General features: G+C 44.8%; 1 protein-coding gene and 1 long non-coding RNA gene across 2 annotated transcripts; both read right to left on the reverse strand.

Annotated features, from left to right (window-relative positions):
• Positions 1-1,838: 1,838 nt before the first annotated feature.
• Positions 1,839-2,581, reverse strand: LOC123451856. Its single transcript, XR_006632505.1, has 2 exons — positions 2,414-2,581; positions 1,839-2,294 (listed from the first exon to the last, which is right to left on the reverse strand). It is a non-coding gene; the product is annotated as an uncharacterized LOC123451856 (long non-coding RNA).
• Positions 2,582-8,965: 6,384 nt separating this feature from the next.
• LOC123451855 (NAC domain-containing protein 17-like) lies at positions 8,966-12,964 on the reverse strand. Its single transcript, XM_045128398.1, is given in 5 exon segments — positions 8,966-10,444; positions 10,446-10,922; positions 11,192-11,271; positions 12,439-12,482; positions 12,859-12,964. Coding segments are annotated over 2 exon segments (1,296 nt in total). The 5' UTR covers positions 10,533-10,922; positions 11,192-11,271; positions 12,439-12,482; positions 12,859-12,964; the 3' UTR covers positions 8,966-9,235.
• Between the last annotated feature and the right edge of the window lie 13,595 nt (positions 12,965-26,559).

A 26,559-nucleotide genomic window follows, 5' to 3' on the forward strand; every position in this document is an offset into this window, starting at 1 on the left:
ATGAACTATCCTATAATAATAACATATAATATTATACATTACGGATGTACTATCATATACTGGTATCATATGCATGATACTAGTATATGATACTCTTCATTATGACCGGTTATAACTTTCCCAGACTACCTATCACTTGTGATTGTGGTATGCAACGCTATACACACGAACAACACACCGCGGAATCAACAGACAGGCTTGGTTGGGATTTCTGATTGTGTAGAAATCTAAGTGAGGGGTCCACCCCGGCTGAAATTAAGAGGGGTGCGTTTCTTATTTGGCGCGACAGGCGTCTGTTAAAATAAATTCTGCTAACGGGCGCCTGAAGCGGGGGAGTGATGGGTCGGCCCATCTTGGGTTTCTTAAAAGCGCAAAAAGGCACGCCCGCGGCAGATCAAAATAGTGATGCCTCATATGAACTGCGCTGCGCTAACCACCACTCCATCTTGCCCGATATGTAAACTGACCTCTTTTTTCATCTTTTCTTACTATTTCTCTCCGTCTTCTTTTCTTCCTTTTCCCTTTTTTTGTTTTGTTTATGTTTATTCTTTATTCTTTTTTCTTCTTTCTTCATGGTTCGATGAATTCGCTTCAAAAATGTGAACTATTTTCATTTTTTTTAAATCAAAGCGATGAACTATTACTTAAAATTGATGAACATTTTTTTAAATCGATGATTTGTTTTTATTTTGAACTTTAAAAAAAATGAATGGATTGTTTTTCAAAATCGATGAACTACTTTTCAATCTCAATGAACTTTTTTTGTCAAATTCGATGAACTTTTTCTGAAATCAATGAAGTTTTTTCGAAAGCGATGAACTATTTTTTTCAAACCAATCAATTTTTTTAAAACCGATGAACTGTTTTTATTGTAAACTATTTTTAAAAATGAATGGAATTTGTTTCAAAATCGATGAGCTTATTTTCAAAATTGATACACTTTTTCTAGAATCAATGAACTATTTTAAAATTTGATGAAATTAAATATATGGTTTAGTTTTTTCAACTATCTTAACCACGAGGGAACCACCTCCACCGTCTAACATGGTCGTCATCTGGACACGACGATGAGAGCACACCGAGTCATTGGAACCGGAGGGCGTCAAGAGCGCAGCCACCCGGAGGATGTCCTCCACTGCCATCGACGGGTGCCGACCGGACACAACAGTAGGAACACACCAAGCCAAACAGGCCAGGCCGAGTCCCGGGGATCGTAAAGTCCCCGTCGCCATGCTCTTGTACATAGGCCGCCATTGCCGTTACCCTCATGAGCAGCGCAAAAGCTCAGACGGGCATGGACAACCCCGTGAAGCTCCATCGCCACGCTACAGCGGTGCGACGTCAACGCTCTCATTCCCGCCGCGAACCGTGTCGCAGGCCAACCAAAGACAACGAGGCAGGCCTGACCTGACCCAGATCAGGCCTGAGGGGGCCATATCTAGACCTGCAGGGCCGGAGCACCACCACCGTCTCCCAACCACCAACGACAACACCTCCGCCACCAAAACCACCCACGTCATACCAAGAGGAAGCCCCATCGCCGCGTCGGGCCGCTGTCGCCGAGGAGCATCACCTGAACTGGGCTGCCCCGCGCCATCCAAGCCAGAAAGGGGGGCGAAGGTCCGCCGCCATCGGGGCCGCCCGACCAAGGGCCGGCGCGACACAGGGGGCGACGAGGCGGGAGGCAGGGGCACGGCCCGGTCGTTGTGGGGGCGGCGCGGGTCGCAGAACGGGAGGGAAGGGAGGGGTCTGCGGTGGAGTCCTTGTGCTTCGACCGACTGTTTTCTAGAGGCCCACAGTCTCGTATCCTTGTCATCACTAGTAACTGCACGCACGTGTAATCATAAGTTCAATGTTTTGATTATCCAAATTGATTTGTCTATCACAATGGTTGCCACAATAACATGTCAGGTTTTTATAACATTTGGTCTAAACTGAAATTTATAACAATTTAAAAGGAATTTCTGTTTAGCAAACGCCCTTCTCTGTAGCTAGATGTTTTCACGTCGGCATCTCATTGCCTCGGAAGTGTCCCTCCCACCATGGTTCGTTTCCTATGTGGCACTCCTCTTTATACCCCTTGCATCGCCTTTGATTTTTGGACATGTTGGTATCTTTCTTCAGTGCCACGCGGAACTCTACCTCCCGCATCGCACCAACAACAAATTGGGTGTCACCAAGAGATTTGCTCCACCTCAATAAAGCACATGGAGAGGCAAACTTGAATCTCCGATTTGAACACCACCTTGCCAACGGAGCTAGGTTTGGTCCTGTGCAAGAAGGCCATACCAAATCTGTGCATAACAAATTGGGTGTCACCAAGTCATGCACGTGCGTTGCCACGGAGAAACAAACTTAGAGTTAAAAATATTTGTGTGAAATATAATTATAATTTATAATGTGTATGTTGTACGTGGCAGCGCCGGCCGGGCTGGAAGGAGACAGCTTGGGCGGCGGCGGAGGCGGACGCCATGGTGGCGACAGCGGGAATGCTTCTTGTGTTTTGGCGCCGCAGCTGATGCTCCACCTGGGATTGCTTCAGTTGGCTCTTGAAAAGAACTTTCAGAGCAATGTGACTACTCTGTTTCCATGGAAAGAAAATAGTGTAAGATTTCGTTGATTGCTAAGACTCCTGCCATCTTGAGTGTATATAAGTATAACACCATATAACCAAATTGTACTACTCTGAATGAAAAGTGTTCATGAAACTTATAAGTTACTATGCATGGCATCAAAATTTCTGCAAAGTAGCTAGACATTTATTACAAACACAAATCAAAAGTAGGGAAAACAGATGGTAGATACAATAAGCTTCTGAAGTCAGAACATATGAAGTGCAGATGACTGTGCCATTCAATGCTATATTTGGTAGCAGAAGAAATAGATCTGAGCTCTAATTATTAAACATTAGCTATACTTGTTATCTAATCAGCTCGTCGAAACATAAATTCCTTCAGTCAGATTATGATACTGCATTATTTGAGATTAGCTAGAGTAGTTACCCTCTTCTCTCTGGCCAAGAAGACATGGCCAAACTTGCCCCTCCCAAGTGCTTTCCCAGGCCTTATTTGCTAGCCAAAATAGAGTTAAGAATGATTGCATTACTGCGCCTTCCAGGGCTTTGTGAAGCATTCCAGAGTACTCTTTGTTTTCCAACCCCTGAAATGAAGATGCATGCTATCAATCTTTATTTTCGAATATATGTGATTGACTAAGAATATTCTCCAAATAAAATCGATGACAGCTAATTAAACAGCATACCTGTCCACGTATACCAGTGGCAAATGTTATATAGCTCACACTGCAATTGAGCCTACCAGTGTCACTGTACAACATTGCTTTCTTGCTCTCCCTTGGGCCAAACCTGCAAACATGATAAATAAATAAGCATTACTGAGCAATCAATCAATAAGATAGGTCCAACAAAACTGTACAATCTAATACATTGAATTCACTGCAAATCTAGGAAGCACATGTTGAAGTTGAAGAACTACAAAGTTCAAGATATCTTTGTGAATTTAAGATTTTACCCATTGAGAAAGATTTAGCCATGTAGTCAAAACTCCGCAGTGATAACTGATAAGAGCACAAGATCATAAAATACTCGCATGTCTTTGCACACTCAGAATGATAGGAAATACATGGATTCAAGATGAACATGAAATGTTCTTAGTACCTTAACAAAGTATAAGCATTTTCGAGTCGAAACAAAGAACTTGTAAATAAATATCAGCTGACCATAACTTGGTGATATTTGATTCCATCAACAATCAGATAACTACTTAAATTGTCAAATCTGGAATAACTTCCAAGGATGAATTTGGCATACTGTAAATTTATGTTGAAATAGAAAACTGAAGTAACAGAAGACATATTTTTTCTAGAATAAAATATAAGACATTTCTTTCACACTTGCGATCAAAACCATACAACATACATACAATAAGAAAAATATAAATGATGTTAAACTTACACTGACACAATGACCTTTGTCTTCCCAAATTCTGCATAAGCAGACCCTGACGCAACAGTAGTTGGCCCTGTTTGCATAACTGCAACATACAATAAAATCATAAATGGCTCAGAATTGAAGATACACACAGTTTCGACTCCATAGTTTATAGAACAATAAGCCATATGTTCTGGTAAGGGTTATGAAAAGAGAGAGGGAGAGGTTCTAAAGCAAAGTTTCACACAACACCCACCGCTTCTCCTTCTGAGAATGTTGCGAAGGCTACAGAGAGGCAACAAAAATACACCATTATTGCTCCACTTCACCTGAAGAGTAGTATACTCATGAAGCCCCATAGAATAAATTACCCAGAATATGCATATTTTAAGCATGTATATAAGCCATTACAAGAAGCTGGTAATAGATCGAGAGGAAAACTAAGCAAATGCCAAGAACCGATGGGTTTGTTCGCTTTGCTGAGCACAAAAATATAATCTTGAACCAACCAGGAAGGGAACAGGTCCCGGACCCTTTCAACGCCTGACATCAGCTTGCAAACCCTAACCAGCAGCCCACCCTAAGCCGCCAAGGGAAGCAGAACAGAGCAAATCGCCAACTACATCCGGCGCCAGGAATAGACGGGCGCCGATTCGGCGTCGAATCCCAAGAACCCGCCGCTACGCGCGAGCGGGGAGGCCCGCGGGGATCAATCGGGAGGGCGAGTTGCGGTGCCCGAAAAAAATAACCTAAGCTCTAATACCATTTTATTACAGAAAGATCTACTGTGGACGGCAGCATATCCATCCAGATAAGACATCTTCCAAACCAGCAGAAAACAGTTTCTCCACAGAAAAGCAGTAAGCTCGTGTTGAAATTTGGAGGTGGGCTTTAGGCCCATTAGAGAATTTCAGAAAAATCTCCAAGGGCCCATGTAGGTGGTGGCATGACAAGGTGGTGGGAGTTTAGTCCCACCCCGCTAGTGGAGGAGAGTTTGGACCCCTTTATAAGGGTCTCTCTTCCACATGCTATTGGAGAGTGAGAAGAGAAGGTGCCCTCGCGCACTCCTCCTCCGCCGCCCGCCTCGCCTCGTCACGACGCGCCGCGCCGCGGGTTGCGGGAATGAGCCGATCTCATACCTACGCGCTTATTTTTGCCGGTCAGGAACGGAGAATACGTAACGGACAAGGCACTATCCGAGACGTCGGATCGTGGCTGTTACCGACTCGGACGTGGGCTTGGCCCACGTCTCTCCACCCAGCCGCCCTTATAAGCACGCGATCGCCTACCCTAGCCGTCACGAGAATCAGATCACATCTGCCTCACGCGTTCGTTCCTTGACTGCTGCTGCCGCCGGCGACTCCGTCCCGTTTACCGCGTACACGGTCGATGGGAGAGCAGGCCTCCGAAACCTCGCCTCTCCGGTTCCTGTACAGGAGAGGGGCGATTAGGTTTTTGGGGAGCGATCACGCGACTGCTCGCCTCCGTCCGTCTGCTTCGTCTACGTCCACGTCGCCCACGTCATCGCCATGTCTTCACCAAGCGAAGCTAACCGTCTCCGTGAGGAAGCCGAGAAGAAGACGGCAGAGGATACTGCCGCCGCCGCCGCTGCTGCTACGGCCAACTGGCCGATTGGAGGGTATGACTCGTTTATCCTCATGTTCGTATTTATCCTAGCAGTACTACTTGTCTGCATAGATGTATCCACTATATGCGTAGTATGTGCTAGGTTAGTTCAAGATCAGTATATCATTAGTCTAGTCATTGCCATGCTAGTTATTGTCTCGTGGATTAATATACTCGGAAAATTGCCTATTTACTCAACAATCCAAAAACCTAATGTCTGTAGGAATTTTTCGAGTAATGGTTTTGCTGCTGCACTGAAACCGGATAAGTTTACCTATGGAATACTATGAACAAACACATGATGAAAATCCTGAGGAGGATGACGAGGAAGCCTGTGGTAGGGGCAAGAGACAAAGGACTGCAAAGACCTTTGGTGATGATTTCCTCGTATACCTCGTGGATGATAATCCCACTTCTATTTCAGAAGCGTATGCTTCTCCAGATGCTGATTACTGGAAAGCTGCGGTCCGTAGCGAGATGGATTCCATCATGGCTAACGGGACATGGGAAATCACTGATCGTCCCTATGGTTGCAAACCATTGGGATGCAAGTGGGTGTTCAAAAAGAAGCTTAGGCCCGATGGTACGATTGAAAAGTACAAGGCTAGGCTTGTGGCCAAGGGCTATGCCCAGAAAGAAGAAGAAGATTTCTTCGATACTTATTCACTTGTGGCTAGACTGACCACCATTCGAGTACTACTCTCATTGGCGGCCTCTCATGGTCTTCTCGTTCATCAAATGGATGTTAAGACGGCTTTCCTGAATGGAGAGTTAAATGAGGAAATCTATATGCAACAGCCAGATGGCTTTGTGATAGAAGGTCAGGAAGGAAAGGTGTGTAAGTTGCTGAAATCTTTATATGGTCTGAGACAAGCACCTAAGCAATGGCATGAGAAGTTTAATACAACTCTGACATCTGTTGGCTTCGTTGTTAATGAAGCTGACAAATGTGTATACTATCGCCATGGTGGGGGTGAAGGAGTTATATTGTGCTTGTATGTTGATGACATACTGATATTTGGAACCAACCTCAAAGTAATTGAGGAGGTTAAGTCTTTTCTGTCTCAAAACTTTGAGATGAAGGACCTTGGGGTGGCTGATGCTATCTTGAACATCAAGCTGTTGAGAGATGATGAGGGTGGGATTACACTTCTGCAATCCCGCTATGTTGAGAAGATTTTGAGTCGCTTTGGATATTCAGACTGCAAAATTTCTCAAACACCTTATGATCCTAGTGTGCTTTTTCGAAAGTTTAAAGGCACAGCTATAGATCAATTGAGATTCTCTCAAATTATCGGTTCACTTATGTACCTAGCTAGCGCAACGAGGCCTGACATCGCGTTTGCTGTGAGCAAACTTAGTCGGTTTGTTGCAAACCCGGGCGATGTTCATTGGCGTGTTGTTGAAAGAATTATGCGCTACTTGAAAGGTACTGTCAACCACGGGCTTCACTATACGGGATTCCCATCGGTACTTGAAGGGTATAGTGATGCAAATTGGATCTCTGATGCTGATGAGATGAAGGCCACCACTGGGTATATGTTTACTCTTGGGGGTGGTGCTGTTTCCTGGAAGTCTTGCAAGCAAACGATCTTAACAAGATCGACAATGGAAGCAGAATTAATAGCATTAGACACATCTGGTGTCGAAGCAGAATTTCTTCGAGATCTTTTGATGGACTTACCTGTGGTTGAGAAGCCGGTTCCTGCTATCCTTATGAACTGCGATAATCAGACGGTTATTGTTAAATGAAGAGTTCAAAGGACAATATGAAGTCCAGCAAACATATAAGAATGAGATTGAAGTCTGTCAGACGTTTGAGAAACTCCGGAGTGATAGCGTTGGATTATATCCAAACGGCTAAGAAACTGGCAGATCCCTTTACTAAAGAGCTATCACGTGTTGTGATAGATAGTGCATCGAGGGAGATGGGTATGAGACCCACATGAGTTGCCATGGTAGTAACCCAACCTATATGATCGGAGATCCCGTGAAGTAGGACCTGGGAAAACAAGCCAGTGGTGAACTGAGGAGAGTAACTTTACTAACCCACTCCGTTGGAGATGCAATACTCTCGGATACTGTATGGTAGGATGATTATTGTCTTAATGTGTTCTAAAGCTTATATGTAAGCAAGATGTTGTCCTACAGAGCGATCTTTGGAGGAACACACCTATATGAGCTTGACTGCTGGTCACAGTCTATGAGATTTGGGTGATCTCTAGTAAACTCATGAATAGGCCAGGAGTGTGACTAATATGCTCCACCCGAGGGGTCACCTTCGGCAGTCTAGTACTAGTAAGACTTGTGGTGAAGCTCCTTTACGCCAAACTGACAATTCAAGGCATAGTCCATTGTTCAGTTGTAAAGGGGTGTAGCTACTTGTTCTAGGTGAAGCTCAACCTTAATAGGTCTTCACTGAAATGCTGGTATATTAAAACAATGATTGGAACGAGGGAACACGATGTGCCCTTGAGATCTGGTGGGGGATTGTTGAAATTTGGAGGTGGGCTTTAGGCCCACTAGAGAATTTCAGAAAAATCTCCAAGGGCCCATGTAGGTGGTGGCATGACAAGGTGGTGGGAGTTTAGTCCCACCCCGCTAGTGGAGGAGAGTTTGGACCCCTTTATAAGGGTCTCTCTTCCACATGCTATTGGAGAGTGAGAAGAGAAGGTGCCCTCGCGCACTCCTCCTCCGCCCGCCGCGCCGCGCCGCGCCGCGGGAATGAGTCGAGCCGAGCTCATACCTACGCGCTTATTTTTGCCGGTCAGGAACGGACAAGGCACGATCCGAGACGTCGGATCGTGGCTGTTACCGACTCGGACGTGGGCTTGGCCCACGTCTCTCCACCCAGCCGCCCTTATAAGCACGCGATCGCCTACCCTAGCCGTCACGAGAATCAGATCACATCTGCCTCACGCGTTCGTTCCTTGACTGCTGCTGCCGCCGGCGACTCCGTCCCGTTTACCGCGTACACGGTCGATGGGAGAGCAGGCCTCCGAAACCTCGCCTCTCCGGTTCCTGTACGGGAGAGGGGCGATTAGGTTTTTGGGGAGCGATCACGCGACTGCTCGCCTCCGTCCGTCTGCTTCGTCTACGTCCACGTCGCCCTCGTCATCGCCATGTCTTCACCAAGCGAAGCTGACCGTCTCCGCGAGGAAGCCGAGAAGAAGACGGCAGAGGATACTGCCGCCGCCGCCGCTGCTGCTACGGCCAACTGGCCGATTGGAGGGTATGACTTGTTTATCCTCATGTTCGTATTTATCCTAGCAGTACTACTTGTCTGCATAGATGTATCCACTATATGCGTAGTATATGCTAGGTTAGTTCAAGATCAGTATATCATTAGTCTAGTCATTGCCATGCTAGTTATTGTCTCGTGGATTAATATACTCGGAAAATTGCCTATTTACTCAACAGCTCGGTCGCTTGTCCAGTATTGTGCTCGTGATTGAGACACAACCAAGTTCCGGCTTCTTTAAAAGAGCAGCAGCCATGCCATGATGGAAACACCATTGTTGGGCCATTTACAGCACGGACCAACATCCAAGGTCCATCAATAGTCGCATCAGACAATGATTGGACAACCAAACCAGAAACAGCAGCAACTTCCAAGAGCAATGACCAAAGATAACAGACTTATACCTCAAAAGTTGCTGTCTAAGAGAATGGGTCTTTCATGGTTGGGTTCAAGCAATTGGAGTTTGCAGGCTTATTGGAAACAGAAGGCATGTCATCAAAAGTGCTAGGCATTGGTGGAAGCGATCCACTTGCTTCAAAAGTTGATTGAGTAGCACCATCACCATAGTGACTGCCATTAGTTGATTGATCCAATGGGTACTGCAAAAACTGATTGTTTGGCACAGACAAATCATAGGAGAAGGTTCCACCAGTCAAATCATAGGAGAAGGTTTCACCAGAAAAATCATAAGAGAAGGTTTCCCCAGGAGCAAACAGATCATCCAGCTCTATATAATCATCATCCATAGCAAATCCAGAGTTTGATTGCTGGAAATCGTTTTCAGTAACACCCACGTCGCCAGCAGGGAAGTTTACATTAGACATATCCCCTGACTGGGCAAGTCCTGCTAATTGATCATAGAGCTCAGCAGTATTCATCTCAAAAGCTTGAGCCTCAAGCTCAGACATTGGAGGGAGACCAGAATTCTCTGGCAAAGCTATGTCATGGTTGGGAGAATCATTCAAAAACATTGCCAGTTCTTCCAACCAAATTCCATCAATTTCAGGAGGCGCATTATTGTCCTCATTAGAACAGATATTAACATGTTCAGAAAATTGAACAGACTGCTGAGGCGTGAATGGTTCCTGAATAACTGGAGTAGCCAAGGCAGAACTTTCGACTTGTGGATCCTCTACACCGGACGAGGGTGCAAAAGAGAAGATAGAACTTCCAACATCCAAATTCTTCCATTCATTTTCATCAAAAGGAGCCCCATATTGCTCACCAATCCTTGGGCCAAGCCCACTCTTTTTAAATATCTTGCAGAGCACATAAGCATCCTTTGAGAAACCAGCAGCATCCAAAGTTTCATCTTCCATTTTGTATTCATACATCACCCAATCTGTCCTGTTGCCTTTGGGTGCCTTGCCTTCATGAAAAATCAATGTCTTCTTCAACCCAACAATGCGAGAGTTCAGCTCAATTGTTCTATCTTTTCCACTTGTTTTCCTATAACCATTTGGTGTGGCACGGTTCGTCCTAGACCCTTTAGGATATTTTTTGTCACGGGGGCAAAAGAAGAACCACTCAAGATCTTTGCTCTGGAGACAGGATTTATCAGGAAGGTCCCAAGGAGCAAATTTGTACAGCTCAACCTCTGAGATAGCTTCAACAAAAAGTTTCTTCCCCCATAATCTTCCTTTTCAAGTAGTAAGAAACAAGCTCAACATCTGTTGGATGGAAACGAAAGCCAGGTGGCAGGCAAGTTTGAGCCATCACTGCAGTGGGTGTCTTGTGCTCAGTATCAACAGAAGAACACAAGAGGTGAAACACAACCAGAATTGCTTCACCAGATTATGCAATTAACAATACCAGTAAATCAGGAAAATATCAAGTTTGGCCAGAAAGTTGAATGCTTCGGTCCTCAAAAGACAGAATTCAAGGCCACAGGTCAACCAAACTTAAGGAGAGAGGAGCTCTCAAGAGAGCAAACAAGAACCAGAGAAGAGAGCTTCAGAAGATTGCAGTGTGAGCAGAGTAGGAGAGCTCACGTTATGACAAACTTAAGGACATTCGTGCATACCAACTCAGAGCACCCTTATTAATTTCATCCCGTTGATTCTCACAGGATGCTTCGGGATATGCTCCCGGATTATGATTCTCCATCTGTAAATATAATTTTGTAACAAGAAATTAGTATTTATTAGATCCGACCCATGAATGAAAATGTAACAAGAAACATGTATTTATTGGATCCGACCCATGAATAAAAAATTAATCTATAGCTTTCTGAAACTACGGTAAAATATTATCTTTATCTTTATGCTTTGTGATGATTTGTCTTGACGAAGCTTCAATTATTTACGAACAAGATTATATACAGTGTAAGAAGGAGTACTGCATTGGTAAGTAACCGTAAGATAGATATGAATTACCGTTACGAACAATGACGAAGACACAAGTCCCCTCGCTGATTTAAAACATCAATCTCACATGTTTTGTCTTCTCAACAAAACTGAAAAGAACATTTGAAATCAATATTTGTGACCGGAACAGGTTAGGGACAGGAACATATGCTAACACGCGTGCTTCCATATAAAAAACAGTTAAGACAATAAGCTGACAACACTTCAGAGACGGAAACAGCAGCAAGTAAGATGTGGTTCGCATCAACATATCACGTAAATACAGCTATACGTACCACAGTTATTTAACAGCAATACTATTATACTTATCAATGTGTGAATAATTCAGACATTTTTTCTTATATATTTAAAAAAACTTTAGAGTATATTTTCAACCGCAAGCTGTGTCCAGAAAATAGGTTACTAAGTGCAGCACCCCTTTTTCAGTTGGCCAGCATGTCATTGTTCATCACCCGAGTACCAGAGAACTTGCTGATGGTAAAGTGGTAATCATGGAGCGGGATTGTAACAAGGTCCAGTTTGACAGCCCTGATCTAGGTGTTGATATATTTAAGGTATATATTTGTTATTTTTATTTTCTTCAACAATCAACAGTATACTTGTTACATTTTGTAGGCAATTAGACATATAGAAATTAAGCATGCCATCTATCTATGTGGCAGAAGAGGTCAACTATTAGTCTTTCACTGTAAAAAGGAAGAATAAGCTTTCATAGTCGTAAGCATTATTACCCTTGCAATCAGGGTTTTATCTTGAGTTTTCCTGTGAAATGTGGGCTGAAGGTTTTGGTCATTGACATACAAGGACTATGATAAGTAGTTTCCGGTGAAAGGTACTAATTTGGCGACAGCCTTCAGTACATGTGGTTTTAACACATACCAATTACTGTTTTTGTTATTTGGCATGCAACCATTTGTGCAGTTTTGTTGATGTAGTCATTCAAGTATCTGAAGGTGAAATGCATATGAATATAAAGAGAAGTCATGATAGGTGGACATTACTCAAAAAATAAAATGAAAAGGCGATAAAATCTCAGTTAGGTTCAGTTAGGTTCAGAAGGGCCTCTAGTTAGGTTAAGAATGGGTCTCCAGAATTATAATACTTAGCTGATTTTTAAGAGGAGACATGATCCTTTTACTTTGATATCCCGTTGCTTCTTTCGAACGTCAGATTACTGTTTATTATTAGTTAGTGAGCGACACATGACAGGTTGGTTGTTCCTTTGCTATAGGAGGTGGATGGAAAGCATAGAATACCTCGTCTATAGTCCTTCCTAAGTGGAGCATCTCATATCTCTTCCCTGCAATAACACAAGAGAGCAATATTCAGGTGAAGCTATTAAGTACAGTTTCAAATATGGCTAAATTATTTTGGACGCTCAAAGCATATACAAACTAAGATGGTCTGCCGGTCCTCAATCAATAAATTTTGGTTTTTGAAATAAAATGAGTGCCGTGTATCTGAAGGACAAGTACAGGTCTGATAGCAGACCACATATTAAGTGGTTAGTTTCCGATGATGTGGGCATAAAATATATATGAATAAAAGAATAGAAGAAATTGGTGGTTAGTTTCAGTTGTTATATTTTTTAGCAATGCATTAGTCCAAAGAACAAATAAATTACAGATTTATAATTATCATTCAATGAAACATTCATCTCTAGGAAAAAAAGGGACCTGTGTTAGTGTTGAAGAACAACTGGCATTCTCGTTTCACAAACCGGCGGACAGGGGGCTGCTGTCTCAGAGGCCGAGCTCGTTGGCAGGGATGACGCGGTAGAGACTGGGACATCAAGGAGACAAATGGCAGGCGAGAGAGGAAGGGGAAAATGCAGTGAACATACAAGCAAAAATCACATGAGAGTACAATAAGGTCAGAACAGCCGAAGCTCAATTCTGCAATGTAACTCGATCAAGGTGGTAAAGGGATACAAGTAAACTAATGCTACAATTCCGAAATCAGTATCTGTTCCAACAAGTTAGGTTTCTTTCAGCGAATCAACTTGAGTGAGTTCAGGTGTTCATCAACAGGAGTGAGTTCAGCGAATCAACTTGAGTAATTCATGCGGCTACAAAGATACAAACTGTAAAGATGAACTGTTGTGGGAAGCGAGGCGGAGGAGGGGCAGGATCTGGGACGGACCTGTAACTCGCGCCGGCGGGCTTCTTCCTGGACAGGGACGTGGCGAGCGGGGCAGGCGGATGGTGTCCTGCGGCGCGAGCGGGGGCAGGCGGGGCGAGCGGGGGAGGCGGCGCGGCGTCCTGTGGCGCGAGCGGGGGGAGGCGGGGCGAGCGCGGCCCGGCAGGCGAGCGAGGCGAGCGGCGGGGCGAGTGCGGCGAGCGGCGGGGGGAGCGGCGCGGCGCGGCGGGCTGGCGAGCGGGGTGATGTGAGGCGAGCGGGGGGAGGCGCGGAGTCCTGCGGGGCGGCGCGGCGCGACCTCCTGCACGACGAGCGGGGACGGGCCGAGCGGGGAGAGACAGCGAGAGGTTGCTGCCCGGATTGACGAGGCGAGGTGGGGGTGTGCGATTAGTTTAGCGCTAACGAAAACCGTTTTCGTAAACGAGGTATCCAGAATGTTGATCAATATTTAGACAGTCTAGATGCAGAGTTGGATCTGCCTTCTCTTGATTTTATTAGTGGAGATGCAAGCTCTCATAGGATCAGCGTGACGAACAAAGTATCTTTTGATGGGCTCGGGAGGAGTCCGAATATTTGTTGGCATTTGTCCGTTAGATATAGAACTACCTACTTAGGCCCTGTTCGGTAATCCACCAACTCTTGAAATCTGTGAAGCTGAGAAACTGCAGCTCCCTTAATTTAAACTACAGCTCCGCTCCCGGAGCTGTGAAACGGAACGTTTCCGAACAGGGCCTTAGTTGCACCTAAACCTGCTAGTCAGAAGAAATTATCAAACATGATCAGTTCAGGAACAAACTGCTTCGGCCAATTCTTACCGATTCCCTAAAAGTCAAAAGAGGATTAGGCCGAGTAAAGTAGCGGAGGAAAATTGTATTGGTCGTCGTGTTCTTGTGCCCCTCTTTCTACATGTTTATTTTCCTTTTTCCTATTTTTGTTTCAGGTTCTTTATTTTTTATTTTTCTTGTTATTGTTATTATTATTATTATTATTATTATTATTATTATTGTTATTGTTATTATTTTGTTTCATATTTAAAAAAAATTACTAAAAAATATTTTTATTTTGAAAATGAAAACATTTTGTCATCTGATTGAATAATCATCCTGACTGTAATTACATGTTTTTAACGTGAACGGGACTTCAGTCTCAGTCGATGAGTCAACTGTTGGATGTAATGTTTTGCTTCAAGATTCGTGTTGGGTTTTCGGCCTGTATAAGGGCATGACCAACGCTCCAGCTTGGACCGCTGCCCCGTTGATCCACGTTGGACGAGTTGCTGACGTGGAGGAGAAAGGGAAAAAGACTGATGCTTTGCCGACCGAGACGGGATCTTGCAGAAGAGGCTGCTTCCTCACCGTACTAAAGTGTTAGAAAGGTAAAAAAAAAAGAAAAAGGAAAGGGCGAACGAAAACTGAAGGACGGCGGTAGAACTGGAAAAGGCACAAGCTGGAAAGGACGTACGTGGGGTAGCCATGCTGCTTGGTTGGATAGAAATTATCCATACGATGGCTCCGTAGTTTTTTTTTCATGCGTGAAGGCTGAAACCACACCATTGTAGCGCCTCCATAGTTCATGCCCTAAGTCGCGCACCAGGCCGTTTCCTTTCTTTTCATTTTCGTCTGGCCTTGTCGTGTGCGAGCGTTGCTTTCTCAGTTGGGTAGTTGGTCCTTGTCGCGTGCGAGAGTTGCTTGGGTCATAATTTTAAAGCATGTAACATACTCCTACATGTTTATTAGTTTGTTTTGTTTTACTCTTGTGTCCAATCAGTTTGCTTCCAGATTTTTTTTGTTACAGGGTGTTTTAGCGTGCGTCTGCTCTTTCCTTCTCTTTTATTTATGCGTGGGCAGGGATGTGTGATGGCCTGGCTTTTTTTTGTTTTTTGCTATTCCTGCCTTTTTCTTACCTTCTAAGTGTTTTTAACAACAAAAATGACGTCCTCATGACATTGACTTTATTTTACATTTGCATTTTACCAATTTTCCTGTTCCATTTTATCATTTTATATTTTTCTTATTTTATTTGCTTTTTTTTATTTGCTTTTTTGCTTATTTATTTATTTATATGTTCTATTTACATTTCTTTTAAAATCTTTTTTCTTGTATGTATGCTATTAGACACAACTGCAGGTCTCGCCATTACCTATAATTTTATCGAGAGAAGGGTAGTTGCATGTCTTTTATTAGGCACCCAACTATAAGTAATGTCTTCGACTGCAACTGTGTGTTCTCAATGCGACTATTTAGTGGTGTTCTCTAGGGTTGCAGTTGCATGTTTGTTACTAGGCATGCAACTTCAAGTGACGTCCCCTACTGCAACTTTGTGGTGTTTTATCAGGGAAGGGGCAGTTGCATGTCAGTCATTAGGCATGCAACTACAAGTGTCGCCCTCGGGTGCAAATGCATGCCTTCCACCTCGTTGCAACTCAATGGTATTTATCGACCCGAGAAGAGGCAATGGCATGTCCAACACTAGACGCGCAACTGTAAGTGCCGCTGAAAAGGATCGAGATGGACCTAGAGGGGGGGTGAATAGGTACAAATCCAAATTTTAATAATTACTTAGCAATTTTAGGCTAAAGTGCGGAATATGAGTGTAAGCCTAATAATTGCTATGACAAAGAGTAAGCTATTTGGAGTGAAGTAAGACAAGCGGTAAACAATAATCAAATACAAGTATGTAATAAGGATTAACACAAGTAGAGAGTTAGGGTTAGGAATAACCAAAACTCCGAGAGAGACAAGGATGTATCCCGATGTTCACTTCCTTGGAGGGAAGCTACGTCATCGTTAGAGGGGCGGATGTTACCACGAAGGCACACCAACGCCACGAAGGCTCACCCTATTCTCCCTTTGAGATAACTCCACGAAGGCATTTCTCAACCACTAGTGGTAAGCCTTGAGGTGGCTTCCAAACCTTCACAAACTTTCCGGGGGATATCACAATGGTTTGATTCCTCTCCGAAGACTCCTACCGCCTAGGAGTCTCCAACTTCCAAGAGTAACAAGATCACGGGGATTGCTCAAAACTTGCTCAAATCACAAATCACTTTGGTGGGAAGGAGGAGATGGAGACGATCTATCTTTTGATTGGAACAACACTCAAAGGGACTCACAAATGCTCTTTGGATCTAGGATTTGGTGTAGACAAGAGTGAGTGAGAGGAAAGGTGTTCTTGGGTGTATTCTAGCTGTGTTGAACACCCTTCTACAGTTGCCGGAAGTCCGGGCGTCCGCGAGGGGCCGGACGTCCGACAGGGGTCGGTCGTCCGAGGCCTGTACGCACGAATGGAACTCTTTTGAGATTTATCAGCGACCGGATGTTCGGAGTAGACCGTAAATCCGTGTTATACAGCTCAAATTCTACTGGTGGTGGGTTTCGGATTTCCGACGGGGGTCGGACGTCCGGCGCTCGGACGTCCGGAGGGAGCCGGATTTCCGAGTTATAGAACTCAACTTCTACTGGTGCAGGCTTTTGGATTTCCGGGGCTTGGCCGGACGTCCGTCCCTCGGATGTCCGGAGGGAGCCGGATTTCCGAGTTATATGCCACACAAACTTCTGGTGAAGGGTTGCGGATTTCCGAAGCCAGCCGGTCGTCCGGCCCTCGGACGTCCGGAGGGACCCGGATGTCTGAGGCAACAGACCTGTTTTGAACTGAGAACAAAGTGGAGAGAATGTGGTATTGGATATGAGAGTAAAGATGTGGTATGAGCAAGTTCATCGCAAAACCTGTGATCCCGTCTTAATAGTGCGGGATCCCTATACTCAATATCAGTAAACTCAAAAGGCTACTCTACATCATCTTTTCTTAATCCCGAGCCTTCTCGAAATATAAATCCCCAATCTTTTCAGACAACCTTTGGCACATAATTCTCAATCTACTAAAGTACTTGTCATCCTGAGATACACTCAAAAAATAGGATTAGTTCCCTATGTATGTGTTGTCGTTAACACCAAAAGTCGATTAGGGGCATAGCATGCACTTTCAATCTCCCCATTTTTGGTAGTTGATGACAACATATACATAGGTATCAAAAAGATTTAACATACTATAGTCTAGGAGATATTTAGTAAGAAGCTCCCCCTTAGTATATGCATGATAATAAAAAATCGAAGCTCCAATGGATCAACATGTAAAGATAATAGATCATCATAGAAATAGTGAAGCAAGACATAATAGTCTATGATGTTATCATAGCAATCCATAGCAAATCACAACCATTCATAAGTAGCCATACAAGAGTTTATCCATTACATTAAATCTCCAAAGACTAAAAATTACGATAAAAACTACGATACATTACTCCCCCTTTGGCACCAAGTACCAAAAAGGGAGCCATCAACAGCACCAATCACGCTCAGAGCTCCTCACCATCATCATCAGCATCATCAGCCAAGCCACTGCCACCAGCCTCGTCAAGGAAATCAGACCACTCCGGACCAGAAGGGAAGCCAAAATCAGTAGGAGGAGCAGCAGGAGAGGCCTCATCATCACTCACATCAAGAGCGCCCGAGGCTCTCAGACGAGCCTTGAGGGCATTCTTGGAGGAGACTAAGCGAGAAACCACATCATGGGTTTGACCACACTAGAAAGAGACGGCCTTCATCAACGCAGAATGTGCCTTGCCAAGGAATTTGGCAATGCGACAGAGAGGAGCGGAGCTAGATGAGGGGGTGGCGACCCGGGCAGCAGTGCGACGAGTGGATGTGGAGGATGAGGGGGTTTCTTGGGAGCAAAGTCATCTGCCGTGTGAGCGGGAATGACCCACTTGCGATGAGTGTGAGTGACAGCCACAGAGAAATCAGCAACATGGTTTAATAAGTGCCTAGATGAAAGGAGCGTGAGGAAAGGCGCGCTTGTACTGAAAGCTAGCAAGCCGAATCTCATGCCATAGAAAATGGGGCACATTGATTTTGCCATTGGGGTGCTCGAATAAGTGAAACATGATGCCGATACAATAGCCACTGCACGAACCCTTATCACCCATCTTGGGATAGATGGTGCGGATGAGACACTGAAAAATAATGAAGTAAGGTGAGCGCCAGATGGATACCTGGTTAAGTTCCTTCATGCGCTCATCCGCATCAATCTCACGTAGTGGCTTGAGAAGATGCCCACACACGTCAATAGACTTAGGCGCATGGTTAGGATCATCCCTATGTATTTTGAAACCGGAATTGGGGAAACCCAATGCGGCAACAAATGTATCATATGAAGCTTTGAAGCGAACGTCAGAGGTGATCCAGCTGACAGTGTTGTCTGAGCCAAAATGACATGTGGCATAGAACTGGTGAACGGCAGCAGCACTAAAGTTGCAATGAAAGGCAAACGGGGCGGCAAGCCCCGATGCCTCAATAAGCTCAATGGCACCCGGATATTTCGCCGGGTGCATGCGAATATGCTCAACATCAATAGAGTGATGAATAGATAACCCCTTAGGAACTATGACTGTGGTAAAAATGTTCGCCTGGACGTTTGTGCGGAAACGTGAGTCCGTAGAGTCACGTGCGACAGCGTATTGATCAATGCCGCGGCGGAAAGTGAGATATGAAGCTGCGCCAAGTGTGGTGAAATTTGTGATAGCACGACCTAACGTGGCAGGAGGTTCTAGGGAGATGCGGCGAGCTTCACCTGCGGGCTGGGCAGGAGGAGGTTGTGGCATGTAGGACGGCTTGCGAGTTCCGGGCTTTGGCTTGGACCTTCGATCGACGTGCTGGACAGGAAGGTCCTCGGCGGCAAGCTCCTCCTCGAAGTCGGGGTCATCACCATCAGACGACGAGGGAGACGGAGAACGTCGGGCAGGCCGTTTGAAGGGACGAAGTGGCTCATCCGAGTCCGACCCCGTGTTTATAGGGGCGCGAGAAGATGAGCCGGCCACGGTCTTCCGAGCGGTGTGCTTGGTCTTCCCCATGGAGCACAAACACCTACACGGATGAAGAATCCCCAAATGAGGAACGGACATGGAGATACATGGGAGAGAGAGGGAAAATCAAATCCAACGCGAAAGGAGACGGAGGAGCGACCTAAGGATGGATCCCGCGAATAATACAGAGGAAGGAGTGGGGGATCCGCGGAGGAGATCGGCCCGATCTCGAGGTTGGCGGCGCAAGGCAGGAGCTCCTCGACCAGCTCCTCGAGCTGGCAGCGGCGGCTATGGGAAAAGGGGCACTGAGGGTTAGGGCAAGAGCCCAGCCCCGCGCCTAGCTATATATATAGGCCCCGAGGCGTCGGACGTCCGGAGGTTATTTTGGCGTCGGACGACCGACACTGGTCGGACGACCGGAGGGGATTTTTCTGCCGGACGTCCGAGATCAGTCGGACGTCCGAGAAGGAGGAGGCAGAGACTGATTCAGGTTTTTTTTTGTTTTGATGATGAGATGATGACTTGCATGGTTTCGCACACACAAAAAAAAATATACGAACAAGGTTTTTCTACAAGCATTCCATGCATGGATTGATCTATGCGTACTTTGTAAGCTTAAAAACATAGAATTAAGACTCACCCCCCCTAAATACATGCCCACATCAAGACACAACCATAATGTGAGTGTGTGTATGTGTGCAAGATTTCAAGATATGTTGTCATGCTCCAAGATACCAAGTTCACGCCTAAGTTGACAGAACCTAGCTACGCTAAGTGGCTTGGTGAAGATGTCGGCTAACTGCATGTCGGTACCCACATGGGTAATATCAATGTCACCCTTTTGCACATGGTCTCTCAAGAAATGATACCTAATATCAATATGTTTTGTGCGAGGGTGATCAATGGGGTTCTCGGAGATCTTTATGGCACTTTCATTATCACAGAGAAGAGGAACGTGTCGATACGTGATACCATAATCCTTTAGTGTTTGCCTCATCCATAGCAGTTGGGTTGCACAGCTTGCGGCTGCAATATATTCGGCCTCGGCCGTGGAGAGAGAAACACAGTTCTGCTTCTTCGAGGACCAACTTACCAAGGAGCGTCCAAGAAACTGACATGCACCGGAAGTGGATTTTCGTCCCACTTTATCACCAGCCCAATCCGCATCGGAATACCCAATAAGATCAAACTTTGCATCCTTAGGGTACCATAAGCCTAACTTTGGGGTGTGAACAAGGTATCTAAGAATATGCTTAACCGCCGTGTGATGGCTTTCCCTAGGGGAAGCTTGAAATCTAGCACATATTCCTACACTTAACATGATGTCCGGTCTAGATGCGCAAAGATAAAGCAGCGAACCAATCATGGAGCGGTAAGTAGATGGGTCAAAAGGAATACCGTTTGAGTCTTCATTTAAAACTACATTGGTGGACATAGGTGTCTTCATTGGTTTAGCATTTGTCATATCAAATTTTTCAAGAATGTCCTTGAGGTACTTAGTTTGAGACAAGAAAATCCCTTCTTGAAATTGTTGTATTTGAAAACCAAGAAAGAACATCAAGTCCGTGTTGAGTGACATCTCAAAGGTCTTGGTCATGGAGGCCGCAAACTTCTTGCACAAGTGGATGTTAGGAGAACCAAAAATGATGTCATCTACATAGATTTGGCATAAGATCAAATCACCATTTTCCCTCTTAGTAAAAAGAGTGGGATCGATCACCCCCACCACAAAGCCATCATCGAGTAGGAACTTCTTAAGATGATCGTACCAAGCACGGGGTGCTTGTTTAAGACCATACAGAGCCTTGTGAAGTTTATATACATGGTCTTTGTGATGAGGGTCAACAAACCCAGGTGGTTGTGATACATATACCTCTTCTTGTAGAGGACCGTTAAGAAAAGCACTTTTCACATCCATTTGATGCAAAGTAAAACCATTGAAAGCAGCATAGGCCAATAAAATGCGAATGGACTCAAGATGAGCAACAGGGGCGAAAGTATCACCAAAGTCCAAACCTTCAACTTGGGAGTACCCCTGTGCTACTAACCTTGCCTTGTTGCGTAGGACAGTCCCGTTCTCATCTTCCTTGTTCTTGAAAATCCATTTAGTTCCAATGACATTATGTTCCTCAGTTGGTCGTTCTACCAATGACCATACTTCGTTGCGTGTAAAACTGTTTAACTCCTTTTGCATAGCAAGTAGCCAGTCATTGTCACACAATGCATCCTGGACCCTGTGTGGCACGGTACTAGAGACAAACGAAAAGTGAGCACAAAAGTTTGTCAATTGTTTACGAGTCACTCTACCTTCCGACACGCCTGTGAGGATTTGATCAATATCAACACGACCGGCCACACGTGGCATGATGGAGGTCAAGGTTTCACGAGGTTCGACTTCATTTCCATCATCAACGTCCTCAACATATGGATCATTTATGTGCGGAGGAAGATATTCCTCTTCGCGTTGCACCTGTTGAGGTTCATCATCAAACATACCCATACTTTGGTCTACCTCTTGAAGATCAACTTGTTCTTGAGTGTCATCAGGGTGAGAGACATGTTCTCCCACTTGATCCTCAACAACTGGCATGATGTGTGTGCTAATATCTTGTGGAGGTACGGGCAGTGAACTGTCTTGAGGATGAGAGATACTCTCATCATCTTCATCATCATCATGGGGTCTTTGTTCCATGGGAAGAAGTGCACCTACACCCATGTTTAAGATATCTTGTGGGGAGTCTTCTTCACCTGCATCATCTAGATCAACTTGCTCCCCATGGGAGCGGTTAAATTCATCAAACGTCACGTCACAGGTTTCTATAACACATCTAGTGGATTTGTTGTAGACTCTGTAGGCGTGAGAGTTTGACCCATAGCCAACAAAAATCCCTTCAGTTGTTTTGGATTGAAATTTTCCTAACCGTTCCCGTTTGTTGAGGATGAAACATTTGCATCCAAACACACGAAAGTACTTAACATTGGGCTTGTTCCTAGTTAGGAGCTCATATGGAGTCTTCTCCAATATTGGTCGGAGGAAGAGCCGGTTTGATGCATGACATGCTGTGTTGACGGCCTCAGCCCAAAAACTATGTGGTGACTTGTATTCATCTAACATGGACCTTGCCATTTCCACAAGTGTTCGGTTCTTCCTCTCTGCCACACCATTTTGTTGAGGGGTGTAAGGTGCGGAGTACTGATGTTCAATTCCCTCATCACTAAGAAATTCTTCTAGGGTGTAGTTCTTGAACTCAGAGCCATTATCACTTCTTACTGCCTTGATGTCCTTGTCAAACTTTCGCTGGGCTTGTTTGGCAAAGTCAATGAAAGTGATCTTCGTCTCGTCCTTGGACTTGAGAAAGAACACCCATGTATATCTTGAGTAATCATCAACAATGACTAGACCATACTTTTTCCCTCCAAGACTTGCCCATGAAGGAGGCCCAAACAGATCCACATGAAGGAGCTCTAACGGCCTCGAAGTGGATACAATGTTTTTGGGTGGATGTCTTGATTGATGTTGTTTCCCAGCTATGCATGCACTGCACACACGATCTTTCTTAAAATATACATTTGTTAGTCCAAGGATGTGATTGCCGTTTAAGAGATTTTGAAGATTTTTCATGCCAACATGGGCGAGCCGGCGATGCCATAGCCATCCCATGTCGGCCTTAGCCATTAGACAAGTTGTATGGAAAGTGCTCTCTTTCGAGAAATCAACCGTGTAAAGGTTGCCATCCAACTCTCCAACAAAGGCCACTTCAAGAGTGTCTTTCTTAAATACTTTCACATCCGTTAGTCCAAATAATGTGTCATAACCGACGAAAGCCAATTGGCGAACTGAAAGTAAATGATATTGAAGAGATTGGGCAAGCATGACATTTGCAATAGACATGTCATTAGTGATTGCCACCTTGCCCAACCCAATTACCTGCCCTTTCGACCCTCCACCAAATACAATGCTCATGTATGGTCGAATGGCTTGTATGAATTCATAGAGCAAGTTACTATCTCCGGTCATATGATTGGTGCATCCACTATCGATCACCCATTTGGCTCCTCCGGAGAAACCAGCCTGTAACGAATTAAGACTTGGTTTGAGGTACCCATTTTGTCATGGGGCCTTTCACATTAGTTACAAGAGTCTTAGGGACCCAAATATCATAGAATCGAAATGCATTACGGGGACCAACGAATTTAGCATAGACCTCTCCTTCCTTTGATTTGCGTAGTACATAGGATGGAGGCGTGAATTCGGTTGTCTTGTTGTGAGTAGACGAACCCCTAGTGGCCGATCCACTCACAACCTTATCTTTCTCCGTGTGTCCCTCTCGTACAAATATTTCTTTAAGCGGAGTGATACACTTGAGAGGAGATGCACTGTTCTTGACAGTGCTTGGGTTGAACCCAAGCCCTTGGCGAAACCTCCATTGTGTTGACTTAAGATCTCATTGAGAGTATTTTGTCCTTGTGCACATGTCATGAGACCTCTGTCTAGCTGTGCCTTTAACGAACAGTTTTCCTCAAGGATAGATGTCAGTTCACTACTAGAGTTAGTAGTGCAGGTATCAACATTGATAATAGGTGAGGAGTAGGCCTTAGCTAGAGTGTCAAGATAAGTGACCTTAAGTGCCTCAAAGCTCTTTGTAAGAACAGTGAGTTTCCCTTCCTTGTATTTGAGAGACAAGGATAGACGCTCACAGTCCTTAGAAAGGGAAGCATGAGAGTTCACAAGTCGGTCTTTATCATTTAGTAATTCTTTGCACACAGATTCAGCCTTTTTCAAGGAGGCAAGATCATTAGCATGTTTATCAAGGTTTTCACCTGCTTTTGAACATAGTGCATCATTTTGTGCTTCCTCATACAGGACTTTCTGCTCAAGGAGTTCATTTCTCTCCTTCTCCTCAGTGACGAGGGTTTCGAGTTCCTTGATGGTATTGGTGTGCTTACTCACCATTTCCATAAGTATGCGAAACATAGTGAGCTTCTTTCCTTTAAGAGAGCACATAAATTTGTTTATTTTAGCAAACATGGGATGATCTAAGTCATTATCCTCATAGTGATTTTCCGCATCAAGATACTCATCAGAAGGAGTAGAAACTAGACTGGAAGAGTTTAACCGTGGAGTTACCTTAACCTTATCATGGGAGCTTTGGTCTTCCTCATCTCCCATGGCAGTCTTTGCCATCAAACACTTGTGAGCGTTGCCCTTGTAGTCCTTCATATAGATGTAGTGAACAACATCACCACTTTTGTTGACTAGCCTCAAGGTGCTTTGTGTATCTTGAGCTACTCCGGCAACTCCACCAACATCTTCTGGATCTGATTCTTCTTGTGCAACCATTGCTCTTCCATCTGTCCTCTTGAACTTGGAGTTCATAGGGTTTGGCAACTTCTTCTTTACAAAGGTCTTTGGAAACCTTGGTTTGTCTTCTCTCTTCTCATAAGGACAGTCATTGGAGAAGTGGTTGGTTTCCTCACAGTTATAGCATTTCCTTACCTTCTTCTTTGGGAATCTTCCCTTGAACTTTCCTACACTGAACTTCTTTACAAAGAGAGCAATGTCCTCATAAGATGGGCTTTCATCAGAGTCAACATCATCACCATCTTCGCAGTCATCATCACCCTCTTCTTCTTCACTTTCTTCTTCGTCACACTCATGCTTGGCTTTCAAAGCAAGATTGATCTTTGATGTTGAAGTGCCATGCATGGCTAGGTGCTTTGTTGCATTTGCCTTTGACTCTTCAAATAATTGGAAGGTGGATATGATGTCATCCGGAGTCATTTCTTTGAACCCATGATGCTGCCTCATGTCCCATACCATTTGATGGTGATACGGAGCAAGAGCGTGAAGTAACTTGTCCACAAGAAATCTCTTGGTCAGATTGAAGCCATCTTGCGTCTTGTCACAGTCACATGATTCAATGTCTGCGGCGAGAGTCATGAGCCGTTCTAGTAGTTGCTTGGGAGATTCACCCTTTTCCATACAGAAATTCTGTAATTGCCCCTTGGCAATTTCATATTGAGCAAGCCGAAGAGTGGAGGTACCGGTCTTGGTCCTTATGATGCTGTCCCACAGTTCCTTGGCACTTGTGATGTGAATGTATGGTCTTCGTTGCTTGTCATTCATTCCTTTTCTTATGCACATGATCGCAGTGTCATTGAGATGCTTGTCATAAGTTTCTCTGGGCATGAGGCACCTTGGATCTACAGGATTGTACCCATGCTCGAGGATGTCCAACATCTCATCATTGGCGTACCTAAGATGATCCTGCATACCAACTCTCCACAAAGCAAAATCGGAATTGTCATCAAGCAAGGGAGGTTTTCCTCCAGGATTGTACTCAGGTTTCTCAATTTGAGATCTAGCATAAAGCCATGGAACACTGGTTTGGTTCCTCTCCGGAGGTGGTTGGCCAAATGAAGTACCGTGCACATGGGGCCCTGAGGCCCTCGAGGACGTGGTTGTCCCCGTGGTTAGTGATGCTAGTCTCATTTGGATCATGGTCTCAAGAGAAGCATCATGCTCCTCTTTTTGCTTGGCAAGGGCCCGTTCCAGGTCCTCAGAGGTGAAAGACTTGACTTCCGAGGAAGTCCCGTCCCTCTGCACTGGAGCTACCGTAGTTGGATCCACGTCCATCTCGCTCTAGGGCGGTTAAGCCACACAAATAGAGCACGAGGCTCTGATACCAATTGAAAAGGATCGAGATGGACCTAGAGGGGGGGGGTGAATAGGTACAAATCCAAATTTTAATAATTACTTAGCAATTTTAGGCTAAAGTGCGGAATATGAGTGTAAGCCTAATAATTGATATGACAAAGAGTAAGCTATTTGGAGTGAAGTAAGACAAGCGGTAAACAATGATCAAATACAAGTATGTAATAAGGATTAACACAAGTAGAGAGTTAGGGTTAGGAATAACCGAAACTCCGAGAGAGACAAGGATGTATCCCGATGTTCACTTCCTTGAAGGGAAGCTACGTCACCGTTAGAGGGGCGGATGTTACCACGAAGGCACACCAACGCCACGAAGGCTCACCCTATTCTCCCTTTGAGATAACTCCACGAAGGCGTTTCTCAACCACTAGTGGTAAGCCTTGAGGTGGCTTCCAAACCTTCACAAACTTTCCGGGGGATATCACAATGGTTTGATTCCTCTCCGAAGACTCCTACCGCCTAGGAGTCTCCAACCTCCAAGAGTAACAAGATCACGGGGATTGCTCAAAACTTGCTCAAATCACAAATCACTTTGGTGGGAAGGAGGAGATGGAGACGATCTATCTTTTGATTGGAACAACACTCAAAGGGACTCACAAATGCTCTTGGGATCTAGGATTTGGTGTAGACAAGAGTGAGTGAGAGGAAAGGTGTTCTTGGGTG

The sequence above is a fragment of the Hordeum vulgare genome, chromosome 5H (assembly GCF_904849725.1).
Source record: "Hordeum vulgare subsp. vulgare chromosome 5H, MorexV3_pseudomolecules_assembly, whole genome shotgun sequence".
NCBI lineage: Eukaryota > Viridiplantae > Streptophyta > Magnoliopsida > Poales > Poaceae > Hordeum > Hordeum vulgare.